The sequence below is a fragment of the Ammodytes marinus genome (genome assembly GCF_949987685.1).
Source record: "Ammodytes marinus genome assembly, chromosome: 21".
Taxonomy (NCBI): Eukaryota; Metazoa; Chordata; class Actinopteri; order Uranoscopiformes; family Ammodytidae; genus Ammodytes; species Ammodytes marinus.
Genome location: NC_137225.1, coordinates 17,918,100 through 17,931,094, shown reverse-complemented (window position 1 = coordinate 17,931,094; position 12,995 = coordinate 17,918,100). Strand labels below are relative to the sequence as shown.

The 12,995-nt window shown below is 40.6% G+C and overlaps 2 protein-coding genes across 5 annotated transcripts in view; one reads left to right on the top strand and one right to left on the bottom strand.

Annotated features, from left to right (window-relative positions):
- cacnb2a (calcium channel, voltage-dependent, beta 2a) overlaps positions 1-5,274 on the top strand; it is a 62,592-nt gene extending 57,318 nt beyond the window's left edge. For both annotated transcript variants that reach the window (XM_080050269.1, XM_080050270.1), the window contains 3 exons: positions 816-911; positions 1,320-1,502; positions 2,549-5,274. In XM_080050269.1, the coding sequence (XP_079906395.1) occupies positions 816-911; positions 1,320-1,502; positions 2,549-3,358 (1,089 nt within the window). In that variant the 3' untranslated portion in view covers positions 3,359-5,274. The remainder of the gene's footprint in view (positions 1-815; positions 912-1,319; positions 1,503-2,548) is intronic.
- A 1,359-nt stretch (positions 5,275-6,633) lies between these two features.
- nsun6 (NOP2/Sun RNA methyltransferase 6) lies at positions 6,634-12,955 on the bottom strand. Of its 3 annotated transcripts, none has more exons than XM_080050527.1 (12): positions 12,914-12,955; positions 11,976-12,062; positions 11,289-11,444; positions 10,687-10,778; positions 9,910-10,016; positions 9,588-9,741; positions 9,228-9,309; positions 8,942-9,061; positions 8,466-8,610; positions 8,192-8,337; positions 7,067-7,192; positions 6,634-6,984 (listed from the first exon to the last, which is right to left on the bottom strand). In XM_080050527.1, exons 2-12 carry the CDS (start codon positions 12,048-12,050, stop codon positions 6,802-6,804), a joined length of 1,386 nt encoding a protein of 461 aa, XP_079906653.1. In that variant the 5' UTR covers positions 12,051-12,062; positions 12,914-12,955; the 3' UTR covers positions 6,634-6,801. The 3 variants fall into 3 exon arrangements, with proteins under 3 accessions (XP_079906653.1, XP_079906655.1, XP_079906654.1); XM_080050529.1 differs by having other exon boundaries at positions 10,687-10,775; XM_080050528.1 differs by having other exon boundaries at positions 12,924-12,929.
- Between the last annotated feature and the right edge of the window lie 40 nt (positions 12,956-12,995).

The window sequence follows — 12,995 nt, the reverse complement described above, 5'->3', positions numbered from 1 at the left end:
TTAAACACAACATTTAATAGAGCGCAAAGGAAAGTGAGAAAATGTTTGAGCGGGACTGATGCATCACTCTGACTTTCAGCACGAGCGATGATTGATTCACTGATCAATATAAATAAGAAAAAACAGAGGCATTTGGGTGACATAGAAAATGAGAAAAAGTATAGCTAAGGAGGCATGAAATGCAAGCTTTAAATCAATGTGGCACCAGCGTGAAACACACTCTGCACCACCGGTCTTCTCAACTACAGCCTGCTAACATTCAAGGGATAATCACGGCATTTTCATTTTTATTTCTATGTAAGTTATAACTGTATAATCAGCGGTGGAAGAAGTACTCATTTACTTGCGTAAAAATATACAAAAATTATTGAAATAAAGTACTGAAGTATGAACAATAAAATGTGCTTAAATAATAAAAACAAAAGTTTGACTAGTTCGACTAGAAGTTTAAAAACAAAGAAGAAAAACTAGATAGAATTGATTGGGTGAACAACTCAGACATCAGAAACATGACAAGAAAATAGCTAGTCTTAAATAATACTTTGTGTTTAGTAGGATAATTATATGTAACCATAGCTATCAACTCGGTGTGGTGGAGTGAGATTATTTTCCTCTGAAATGTAAAGCAGAAATACATAGTAGGATAAATTGGAAATACTTAAGTAAAGTACAAGAGCCTCACACGTCAACTTTTTGTAGTACATAACTTCAAAAGACCTTCATTCTTTGAGGATTTCATTATAACCGCCCACAGAGATCTTAAACTGGGTATATTTAAACAAGACGACCATGACCCTGTGGCCTTCTGTCTTCAGGTGCTGCAGAGACTCATCAAGTCCAGAGGGAAGTCTCAGGCCAAACACCTCAATGTGCAGATGGTGGCTGCTGACAAACTGGCACAGTGCCCTCCTGTAAGTCTTCGCCGACCCAATTATCACAGACTCAAACTTTTATAGTTTTGCACTGTAGAGAAGATTCCAGCTCTGTATTTTATTTATTTCTTAATCTGCTAAATTATTATTTTTGATAAATGAAGCAAGCACCACAGGCTTGTGAAAGTGCATGCTTAATTTAATTCAAATGACAGTTTATATCTTTAGGGATTTACTGTTTTCTCAGAATAAATATTTATGCCAGTGGTTTTATTCATCCTTGTAAATATTTCCTTCTAGATCATTTAAATTTCAGAATCTAGATTGAGAGTATTTTATTGTGAAATTACACCACAACACCATCTTGTTTTTCCTGACTTCGACATGTCTCCTTTCCATATTGGTTAACTCTGTGTGCACCCCTCCCCTCGTTCCCTTGTTCCCCAGGAAATGTTTGACATCATCCTGGATGAGAACCAGCTGGAGGATGCCTGTGAGCATATGGCTGATTACCTGGAGGCCTACTGGAAGAGCACGCACCCCCCCAGCCTCAACCTGCCCAACCCACAGCTAACCAAGCTGCCCACGGCCGCCCTGCCCTCCAGCCCTGCCCCGGTCTCTGCCGTGCAGGTACAAGTGCTGCTCGATCCCATAGGGGCGACTGGGATACCTTTAGCAAACCTGCTCATGTGAATGTGATGAGACAGGAAGTGACAGAGGCCATGCTAGAGGGCTACAAGAAGAAAACCTTCACTAACTGAGGTTTAGGGTCCGCCCCCATACCTGCACTTAAAGTTTATGTGAGGATTCAAGTGCCTACATGTATTTTAACTTCTTTTTCTCTTGATTTTTCTCGATCTTAAAACCGGCTTAAAGTCGTGAACTGCCACTATTGAACTAGATTGGTGCAGAGACTGTTATGCATTGTTGGAGATGTGTTGCTTTGTATATCGTTCCAAAGTAGAAGTACAAGACGAGCACAACAAGTTTATTTTGGATTGAAAATTTAGAGAAGTTCCAGAGGTAGACAGGGAATGGTGTCAGATAATGTTTATATATATATATATATATATATATATATATATATATATATATATATATATATATATATTTATTCATATATATATTTCGTACTATTGAATGTGATTTTTTAAAGCATTAAAGGCAGGGTAGATTGTCATGCATTTCATTTCCACATTATATGCTGCATAATCCCTTAACCTCTGCCCTCTCTCCATCCACTGCTATCACAATGGGAAATGTAAGACTGAAAATGAGGAAAATCTTGATAGTGATGAGGAGGAGGATTGAGTTTGACATGTGATTGCTAGTGTGGTGAGTGAGTGTGGAGAGGCGTTCAGATAATAGTCCTGGAGACTGAAAACACTTTTCTTTTAAAAGTTGCTTCTTCAAGGACTCATCCACCTTCAGATGGTTGGATGGTTGATGAATATTCAAACACAGAGAGAGAGAGAGAGAGTGTGTGTGTGTGTGTGTGTGTGTGTGTGTGTGTGTGTGTGTTCATGTGTGTGTTTCTGTGTGTGTACAATATGCACACAGAAGCAACAAGGGTGAAGTGAACAAATAATCTGCATGAGTTTGCATTTGCCGTGCATTTCCTCACGTTCCGTCCCATCACTGACTCACCTTGTTTTCATGTTATACCAACTCCTCAGGGCGGCAGCAGCGCCGAGCCCAAAGGAGACAAACCGCTGGCGGAGAGAAAGGGCTCCAGAGAGGACCACCAGCACCATCACCACCACCACCACCAAGGCCCAGAGCAGGAGCAGGCTGACGGGGACGCGGAGGCAGAGGAGGAGGGGGGTCAGGAGGAGGAGGAGGAGAGGCCACTGAGGACCGAGGCCTCCAGGAGAGGAGCCCAACACATCCACCACCGCTCTGCTTCCACCAGGACGACTGAGCACCACAACAACCACCATCACCACCACCACCACAACAGCAGCAGCCGAGCCAGGGGCCTCTCCCGCCAGGAGACTCTGGACTCTGAGACGCCCGAGAGCCGAGAGAGCAAAGACTCTGCTTACATCGAGCAGCCGCGCACTCAGCTCCTCCGCCAAGAACAGGGGGAGGTAGAAGAAGAAGAGGAAGAGGAGGAGGAAGAGGAGGATTTAGGGGAAGGGCATCCCCAGCAGCAACAGCGTTACGAGCCACTGCCCCACCGGGACCACAACCACCATCACCACCACCACCATCATCGCGGCAATGGTGGTGGAGGTGGTGGTGGTGGTGGGGGGGCGGACGAGGCTGGACACAGCACGGGACAGCACCATCGTCCCTCCAAGGAGCGCGAACAGGACCACAACGAGCGCAACAAGCAGCGCTCGCACCACCACCGGCCGCCACGAGACCACCACCACCACTACTACGACCGGGACAGAGACAGGGACCGGGAGGGAGAGGTGGCTCCCAAAAAGAGAGGGGACAACACGGGGGAGTGGGCCAGAGACTCGTACATCCACCAGTGACAGACCAACCCCCCCCCCCTCCTCTCTTCTGTTTCTCCCCCCATTGTGCTGCTACACCCCTAAACCACGGCTATCCTATTTATGTACACTTCCTTTGTAAAATGCTGTTGCATCTTTTTCAACGGCAGGGATTTTGATTACATAGATACAAATATAAATATATAAATATATGTATATGTGTGTATCTATGCATAGACGTTGTTTATGTGTGGATATGCATGAATATTCTTAAATATGCATATTTTAAAACCTGTGTTTGATAAAGCATGACACAAAAGCAGAATTTTTTTCTGTAATGAGCTGTGCTTTCTGTGATTAGCGTTTTTATTTTTAATATTATTATTATAATTATTATTATTATTTTTTGCTTGCTACCACTTGAATCATTTGTTCCTTCAGACTACTACTAGGGTTGACTGCCAGGGTTGACTAAACAAAGTTAGTTTGCTATATTTTCAGAGGTATTTTGTTAAAAATAATAATTTGGCAATTGGGAAATTCATTTTACTTCTTTGTTTTCTTGCTGACTTACACTCAGTTGCCAGTTTAAGGTACACTAAGCTAAAACTAATGCAGTCCAATACAACATACATGTGATATAAATTAACAAAGGTTAAAATCATTGAAACTGTTGTTGAGAACTTTTAGATCATTTTGGAGGATGTTGTTTGAGGTCCTGTTTATACACTGGCAGGTGTTCCAATAATTGTGTCCACCCCATTTTATATTAGTGAGGGTATTAATACAATTTAATGAAGGTGAATCAACATCTCTAAAACAAAATGAACAGAAACAAAATTATAACATCACAAATGTGGATTCATTGGTGCATCAAACTCAGTAGTTTGAGCTGCATGCACCTATATAAACTGGCAACTGAGTCTAGATGAGAAGACCTCTTATATTCAAGTTAAATATTGAAGCTACAGTACAGTTAGCAGCCTGTTAGCTTAGCTCGGACTGGAAACAGGTCTGTGTGAAGGTAAAACCGATCCATCTACCAGCACCTCTAAAGCTCACTAATTAACACGTCATATCTAATCTGTTTAGTCTGTGAAAAAAAACATATAGTTTTTATGGCGGGGCTTAACTTTAGTTTCATATTTACCAGAAGATAAAGAGGTCTCAATCTTCTCATCTTACTATCGAGAAAGCTCTTAAGCATGTTTCCCAATAGTGTCAGACTACTCCCTTAATTTTATTTTCATCATTCACTGCTTAGTTCCTTTTTTTAAATTGTGCGCCCATGGTTTCAATTTGGTTCTGACATATTTACTACGCCTCATCCGAGGTGCACCTTCGTCTTGCCTTACAAGACAAAACGACTTCTACAATAACTTCCTCTCTTACATGCAGTACTGTTCTCTTTGTATGGGTCCAGAAACATTTTATAACATTGATGCACCCTTTATTCTGCACTTTTACTGATTCATATTGGTTTCCAGTGAAAGCTAAATATTTGATATTTTACTGTTGGTCTTACTACCAAAACTCCCATCAAGGTTCATCTTTTTATTAAGTCCAACCCCCCCTTTTTCTAACAAATGTTGTTTAACTCCCTCTTCATACTATAGATAATGTTCATTTTAGGAAATCTTCAGTGTGTTCCTCACTAAAAACAAAGAAACATTAAAAGCTGCACTCGACAAAAAACAACTCAAACAATTGAAAATGTTTACCAGACAAAGTCCCTCCCCTGACTTGGATCTATTTCATGCAAAGAGATGGTTTAACACCTGCCTGTATGCTCAAACACCTTGGATAAAGTCATATTTTCACTGATTTCGTGGTTGAATTCATGATACCGAATGGCCCTCTGTTTACAAAATACTTGTCCCTTCACTCTCTTTCGTTTTGCCTGACAATTGTATTTACAAAAATGACTCAATTTCTATGCTACATTGTCAGCGTAACAGATTTTCTAACCCTGTACATGTGTAATGTACATAATGCATAAATACAACGAATAAAGTTGGCAACAAAGGACTGTCGCAGAGCAGGGGGGAGAAGAATTTAATGTGCGCTTTGTTAGAAGACTCAGACAGGCTATAAATAGTCATCTGAAAAACTCTACTGAAAAATTGAGGTAGACTCACCGTCCTGTCTCCTTAGTTGTCATGACAACGTGGACAAGAATGACAATACTGAGACAGGGAGGGGATGCTGCTGCTTCTCTATATACAGATGCCTCCGAAATAGACAATAAAGGAGCAATGCCAGAGATGCAGCTGATGTGATCTGAGAATTTTAACATTGAACAGAAGAAAAAAATCCTTCAGTGCTGCAGTGACCAGACACAGGTCTAGGGAGGCGATGTGTGGGTGGACCCATAAGATAAGGTTTTCCCAGGGCCAAGAGATTGAGCGGAGGTCGTCTGGAAGGTTCTTAGAATGCCGCATGATGACAGGAGAACAGGCCAGATGTTTGTGTCGGCACTAATCAATAAATTACTGCTGCATGCGCAATTTATAGGACACCCATAACTTAATTTGCACTGAATTAATCAGTGATGAGAACTGCAGTTCATATGCTATAATCAGATAATGTGCATGAAGAAGGGCTGCACGATTTAGAACAAAATATCAAATTGCTTTTATTGTAACTGATATGGCAACTGCAATATTTGTCATATTGGAGAGAATTATGACTTTTACAATCATTATGGTGAGATTGTTTTGGGAATCTGTACCAAACAAAGGCGTTTTCTTAAGTCTGTAGAACATGATGTGTAGACAGGATGCCAATATCTACTTTAAAAATGGTATTTTGACTCACATTTAGCCTTATAGACAAATATTGCACCTTCCTGCGATTTGAAAATTTGCAGTAGGGTCGTATTGGGATTTTGAATGAATGTCGACTAATTGTGCAGCACTAGCAAGAAGAGAGAATAATCTTATTTTTAAGGAGGCAAGCTTTTATTTTGAAGAAATTAATCCAGTTGCCTCCCCCGGCAGAGCAACACGAGCAGCTGAAATTCTAAGCAGAACTCTCTGTTGTCTCATTTCTACTAAAATACACTAAATTGTTAATACCTCTCATGACCTCTTTCCGCACGCTACTTCCTGATCCATGCTCTGACATCCAGCCAATCCGCTGTCCCCATGGCAGCTGTGTCGTCACTGTTGTTATGGCGACGCTAGCACTGCTGCATTTGCCAATACTCATTCAGTCTCCATCTCCACGTGCCCTCGCTCCCTCCCTCCCTCCCTCCCACCCTCCCTCTCTCTCTCTCTTGTCCTGGGTGTTTATAAAGCTTATCCCTACATGGCCCTGCAGTTTCAGAGAGCAGCTGCTGAGAGGCAGACGCTATAAACACCCGGGTGAGCGTCTTTGTCAACAGCGCCCCGTCAAAGCACATACACAGTGTCGTAATATAAACACTATTGTTCCCATCTGCAGTCCCGTGTGATGGTATTGCAAGACAAAAACATGCCCTCCAGTCAGTTTTTCAGGAACTTGGCAATAAAGAAGCCGATAGTGTCCCTGTCTGCTCTGCAGTGTAGGGGGGCGGCCGCTGTCTCCGCCTGGTCCCAGATCAGCTCGGGACTGAACCTCTGGAGGAGGCTCAGCTGCTCCGCTGTTAGCCCGGCTCCAAGCATACCTTCAGCACCGACGTGAGGCTCCTGGACACAAAAAGTGTGATTTGGTGAGGTTTACTTACGTCTGTCCATGATTTTTTATTGTTTTTGTTTTTGTTATTTATACCTGTGGCTGAAGTGTGAGGCAGGGGAAGGTGTTGAGGGCCCAGGCTACCTGCTCCTCATTCTCAGCTAGAGTCACCGTGCAGGTGCTGTACACAAGAACCCCGCCTTTCTTCAACAACTGCACCGCCTGCAATCACAATACAAATACATGAAGGGCGTTTATCTCAGCAGTTCTAATCAATATTTTTTAAATAACAGAGTGGAACACAGTGTGCCAATGAGAAATATGTCGCCCAGGGAGAAATATAACCCGACTGCAGCTATTATCACCTCTAACGGACTTTACAGTGAGTTTTAGATCATTGTTTTGGTTTTCTGTGCTTTAATCTTTTTTAGGACAAGCTGTAAAATCCTACTTTGGTATACGCCCGCTGCTCAGCACCAAACAGCAAATACAATGGAGAATTTGGTGGTGGTAGAAACCAAAATTGGAGCGAAATGGATTAAAATACTGCTCTGTAACAGCTGGCTGTTAATTTGTCGAAGTTAAAAGGTGGTGTATGTCAATGTGAACAACTGATTTCCACTGCCGCCTCGTAGCCTAAAATAAATCAGTCATTGCAGGTTTAACTTCTAAAGCAAATATGCTTTGCTTTCAAAAAGCTGTCTTTTTTCAGCTTACATTCTTAATAACCTTGAGAAAATGCTGCTGGACAGGAAAATGGGATAAATAACGTCCTCTGCATTGGACTCTAATCTCACTGTGGTAATCCATCTAGGAGCCATACCTAAAACGAAAAATCCACAATAAAAGGTTGTGCACTTGATTTATGCACATTTTTATGAAACATTTCTAAAGGTAGACGTAGAAATACTCTGGAGTTGCTTTTCTTGACTCTTTAAAAATAGCACCCAACAGCAGATCGAGTGTGAAATCATAACAAAACATTGTAGTGTGTAAATCAAAATGATCTGTATTATGTTTATATCTTTGTCACAGCTTTGAGTAGACCTAAAAGGAAAATCATGGAGGAAAAACCTTCCTAAATATAAATTTTGTATTTCTGGAGGTGTACAGCAGTGCAATAACTACCCAATACTGCCCTCTACTGGACACAATGAGATACTATCAATGTGATAGGAAAAAAAAAAACTGGTGCTTTATCTGTGTGCGGTGAAAACCTACAGCGTGGAATAACTTGCGCTGCAGTGGCTGGTAGGAACAGATCTCCTTGAGGCCCCAGGTGCTGGCCATGTTGGGTCGCTGTCCCAGTCCGCTACAGGGAGCGTCCAGCAGAACCCGGTCAAAACTCTCAGGAGGGAAGGGAGGTCCTGGAATACAGTCAGTAAAATACACAGAGTCCTGTAGTTATGGATTGAAAGATATTAATAGTAGAAACCTCTGTGTGTGTGTGTGTGTGTGTGTGTGTGTGTGTGTGTGTGTGTGTGTGTGTGTGTACCTTCAGCTTCCTGTGACGGGTCACTGCTCACAGCCTGAGTGCTGTTAAAGCAATGGGCTTTGATCGAACGCAAATGCAACATTTGGGCGTTTTGACAAATTTTATCGATCTTATTTCGGATCCTGTCCAGAGCCACAACCTCGCCCTTTGTGAGACGGAAAGAGAGACAGAAATTCAGCTATACAAGATTCTGATTTCTTTACTTGGGTAAAAGTATTAATACAACGATGTAAAAGTGCAGCACTCAATCAAGTAGAAGTACAGACGTAGTGTTAGCTAAATGTAATATCAAAGGTTATACAAGTAAAAGGGCCAATGTCACTAGTTTTGTTAAATAGTAGTATTACTGACACTGATGCATTAATGTGTGAGCAGCATTTTTGTTGATTTGAAATACTTAAAAATGTTGTAAAGTTTGTTTCTTCAAAAACTTCAATTGTGTTCAAAAATACATTTTTAACCAGTTCATGTCCTACCTGATCGCCCATGAGGGCGGCGATGTGACAGGTCTTCCCTCCCGGTGCAGCACACATATCCAAGATCCTTTCTCCAGGACGAGGCCCGAGCACATGTCCCACCACTACAGAGGGGAGGTTCTGCACAACATTATATCACTTCAGTTTTCCATGACAACAAAAAATTAAAAAGCATCGGTCCATTCTGCATATCCAAATGTATTATGCTACCCAATCCATCACTCTGACATGTAGATAAAAAAGCACGTATAAATACTCTATGGCACATTCTACTACATAAAAATACCTGTAGGAATGCCAGGCCGGGCAATACACCATCAAAGGAAGGGCTGTGATAAAGTGGCTCCACCATCCGTACACCAATCCCTCTAAAATAACAGAAAACAGCGACTGGATTATTTTGCTCTCACCATGACTTACTTCAGGAGCACCTGTTCAATCACTTCCTCATTTTGTGTTTTCTGATTGGTAAACTCACTAGTATACAACCAGTCACTACATCATCCTTCTCGTATCACTCTGAAGCTAAAAACTAATAAACACCAGAAGAAAATGCCGACCTGAACTACACATTGACCAGTTATTTCGCATCATTTGTATTTGAGTCCTATATTTATCTAAAGAAAGAAAATATAAGTCTACTTACTTGGCAGGTTCATCCGTGCGGAAGATTCTGGAGCGGTTCATTTCAGCGACTCCATTTCCCACAAATGCTCTCTTTCCCTGGAAGCTGATGGCTCCTCGGGTGCACTTCCCCTCCAAGTCAGAGAAGACGGACACCAAATCTCCTTCCTTCATGTCTGGAAACAGAGCCACACATTTCATGTTAGATTAACACTATCAACAAAGGAAAAGCAATATGATGTTGAACTAAAAACTAAATTAGACAACCTTTGGAGACAACAGCAACTATGTATATTGATTTACTTCAACCAACATTTTTTTTTTCAACAACTTTTGAGTCTTACATTTAGGGCTGGCGACGATCCCTGGGGCGAAGACATGAGCACCTCTCAGCACAGCGTTGCCGCACTGTGCGCCAACCACCACCTCTGAGCTCAGCTGCTTCACAGCTCTGCAAACCAGAGAGAGAGAGAGGGAAGTCACTACAGATACACCCATCCACTTCTGTTTCACTTCAGATCCAAATCCCACACCTGGATTTTGATACCTTCTGCTACTGATAGCGATTCCGATACCAGAATATTATCATTGCTGTTGTTTGTATTGTGTGTGAGGTAGCAACAATTGTTAAGAAACAACAGGAGAATGTTTGTGAAAAGAGACCTGCATTATAGTGAATAATGGCCGTATCAGCACCATATAATGCATTGGATCGGATCGGTCCCATTTGTAGAGGTCACACATTTCTAAATCTCTCTCGTTAGAAATCAAAAGACAATTTGAATACTGGAATTACATGCATGAATCCCGGCATAATTCCCCTTCTTTTAAACTTATCCTTTGTTTGATTGTTAGTCTACAGGTGAATCAGGTTGTGTTTCTGTATAAACTTGTTTAAAATAAGTGTTTTGTTTTTTGTCTCTTTTGGGATCAAAACACGTTTAAATGCACACAAAAAAAAAATAAACAAGTGTTTTTTCTATTGTGTTTCCATGAAATTCCATTTGGGTTTGGCCTCAGGAAACCCCAGTCCAGCGGTCGGACTGATACAACAATTTAAGGCTCAATGCGTGTACGGAGATTGAGTTTGGTCTGACGTGGTTCCAGCATTCCTCACATACCTCGGGCCATCGACAGGAAGGAGCAGCACATCTGGAATTCGCGGGTGAGGGAGAATCTGAACGTCCTCGACTGATGAGCTGCACATCTGCTGCTTCAACAACAACAACCACGACAGAAACACACCCAGTGATAAAGACTCAACTTTAAAGCCTCTGGAAACGTGCTCTTATATAGTAACACAAATAATACATGATATCAAAGATGGGTGTCTCAATACACTTTAACAAAAATCTGATTGAAAATAAATATGTTCATAAATATTAAAAAAATAAAAATGTTCTACTGTCTACCGTTTGACAGGACTGTGTGGGCGTGGCCATATCAAATGCTGGGGCAGACAACTGCCATGATTGGTTAAAAAAACCTGTGCTGTTTATAATAACCAGAGCATAGCCCACCTCAGCTAAAACCAATTGTTATAAAGTTAATAAAACTCAAATGACAATATCTTAAATATTTTGGATTGATAAATATGCCTTACTCTTTTTAGATCCTTACTATCACACATCTAACTCCCCAAATGACTTTCTTTGAATGATTTTGTAAATTTGGGTTGACAGCGGCTTTAATCTCAAAACATGTGAAGACAAAAGACTCCTACCTTTTTCAGCTCTTCTCCTAACTTCAGTCGGATCTCCTCCAGGGGAGCTAGATGAGTGCTCGCCCGAACACATGTATATGAAGGAGGGTGAGACAGGCATGAGAGCAGCTTGTGGAAACGACACTCTGCCTCCTGATGGCCCACTGCAGCCAACACCTGAACACAGACAAACAGAGGGAGTCATTAAACAGAAAAATACATCAGAAACTTTCTATCATCAGTTAAAAGTATTTTTGTCAATTATATAGCAATTTCCCATAAACAGTCATCTTACATTCAATTTAAGTGGAAATAACAATACTGTCACCTAAACAAGTAACATCATTCATATCATATAAAACAGAATGAATGAAAATGTGATTATGGCATTTCCCAAGGCCGGCATTAGTACATTTGTCATCAATTCGTCATCAACAAACCAGAAAAAAAGGGAAAAAAATAGCAGAAAACATCTATTTTTTAAATACGTGACAGACAAAAATCAACAACAAAATAATGATGGTAACATTTTGGTAGAAGTCAAAAGTTTGGTAGGGAGGGTTTTACTTAGTATATCTAGAATCTCTCTTAGCACATTATCTTTTCCAATGAAAGAGAAGACGTTTCCTTTTTCATCAAGTGTATTTATGATTCTCCAGAAGAGAACCATCGCTTCCAGGAATTGCTTCTGGTATAAATAAATCCTACCTCCTTGTTTAAGAAGACACTCCTTAGGAAATCAGTCACTTCAGGCTTCAGAGAAATTCTTGGGAAAACAGACATTTCTCTAGCAGCCTGTGCAGAAGAAAAGTATCCAATCAATAAGAGGAAAGCAATTAAATCATGACTGATGAGCTGTAGTGGTGGAATGTTTATTGTATAAGGTGATTACAATCTGGAAGACTCTGATGTTTATTGATCCCTTTCTTACGCTCTGGCAGATTGTCAAAGACTATGTTTTTTTTTTAAATAATATAATAATAATGTTCATTATTATAGCCTTCTATGAAACAGCTCAACATGAATCATAACTGGTATCATTAAACTCTAGTTGAAACAGTTTTATTTAACTGCTCGTCATGCAGTTGTATGGTGTTTTTCTAATAACATTTTTCGTTTTGTGCTGTATGGTGTGTACTATATTGTGTTTATGTGTATTTGTAAATTAGCTCAGGGCTACAAATGCATGTATGTTGCAATGGCTCACAACTATAATAATAACAGCGCAATAAAATACAAAACATCCTCATTTCAATGAGTTGCAATTTAAGAAAATGTATTTTAAAAATAAATGCAGAGAAAACACAAATAATCTAAACATATATGTTGATGTTGTTGTGTTGTGGAGATTGAGCTATATTATCTTTTCTGAATAATCCGTATCTGTAATGTCCTTCGATCTATTATTAGCTCAAAACAAATGCAATGTCTGATATTTAGGCTAAATACCAGAATCCACATGAGCGTATGACCTGATTAAAGAGAAAATAACATGTAATAACATACATGTCATATTTATAATGTAAATCCTCTACTGAGTCTTAATCAACACGTCTGCTTTTTACAGTCATACTAAACTTCTTCGCAAGTATATTCACTGTCTATTTGCGATGTAAAGGCTGTTTTAATGTTCTTTAGGTACTCACGCGTACTCACGGTTGTGTGCTGTTACTGTGCTGCTACTTCCGCATACGTCACTTGCTTCTTCACATGACACCAGTTGAATTC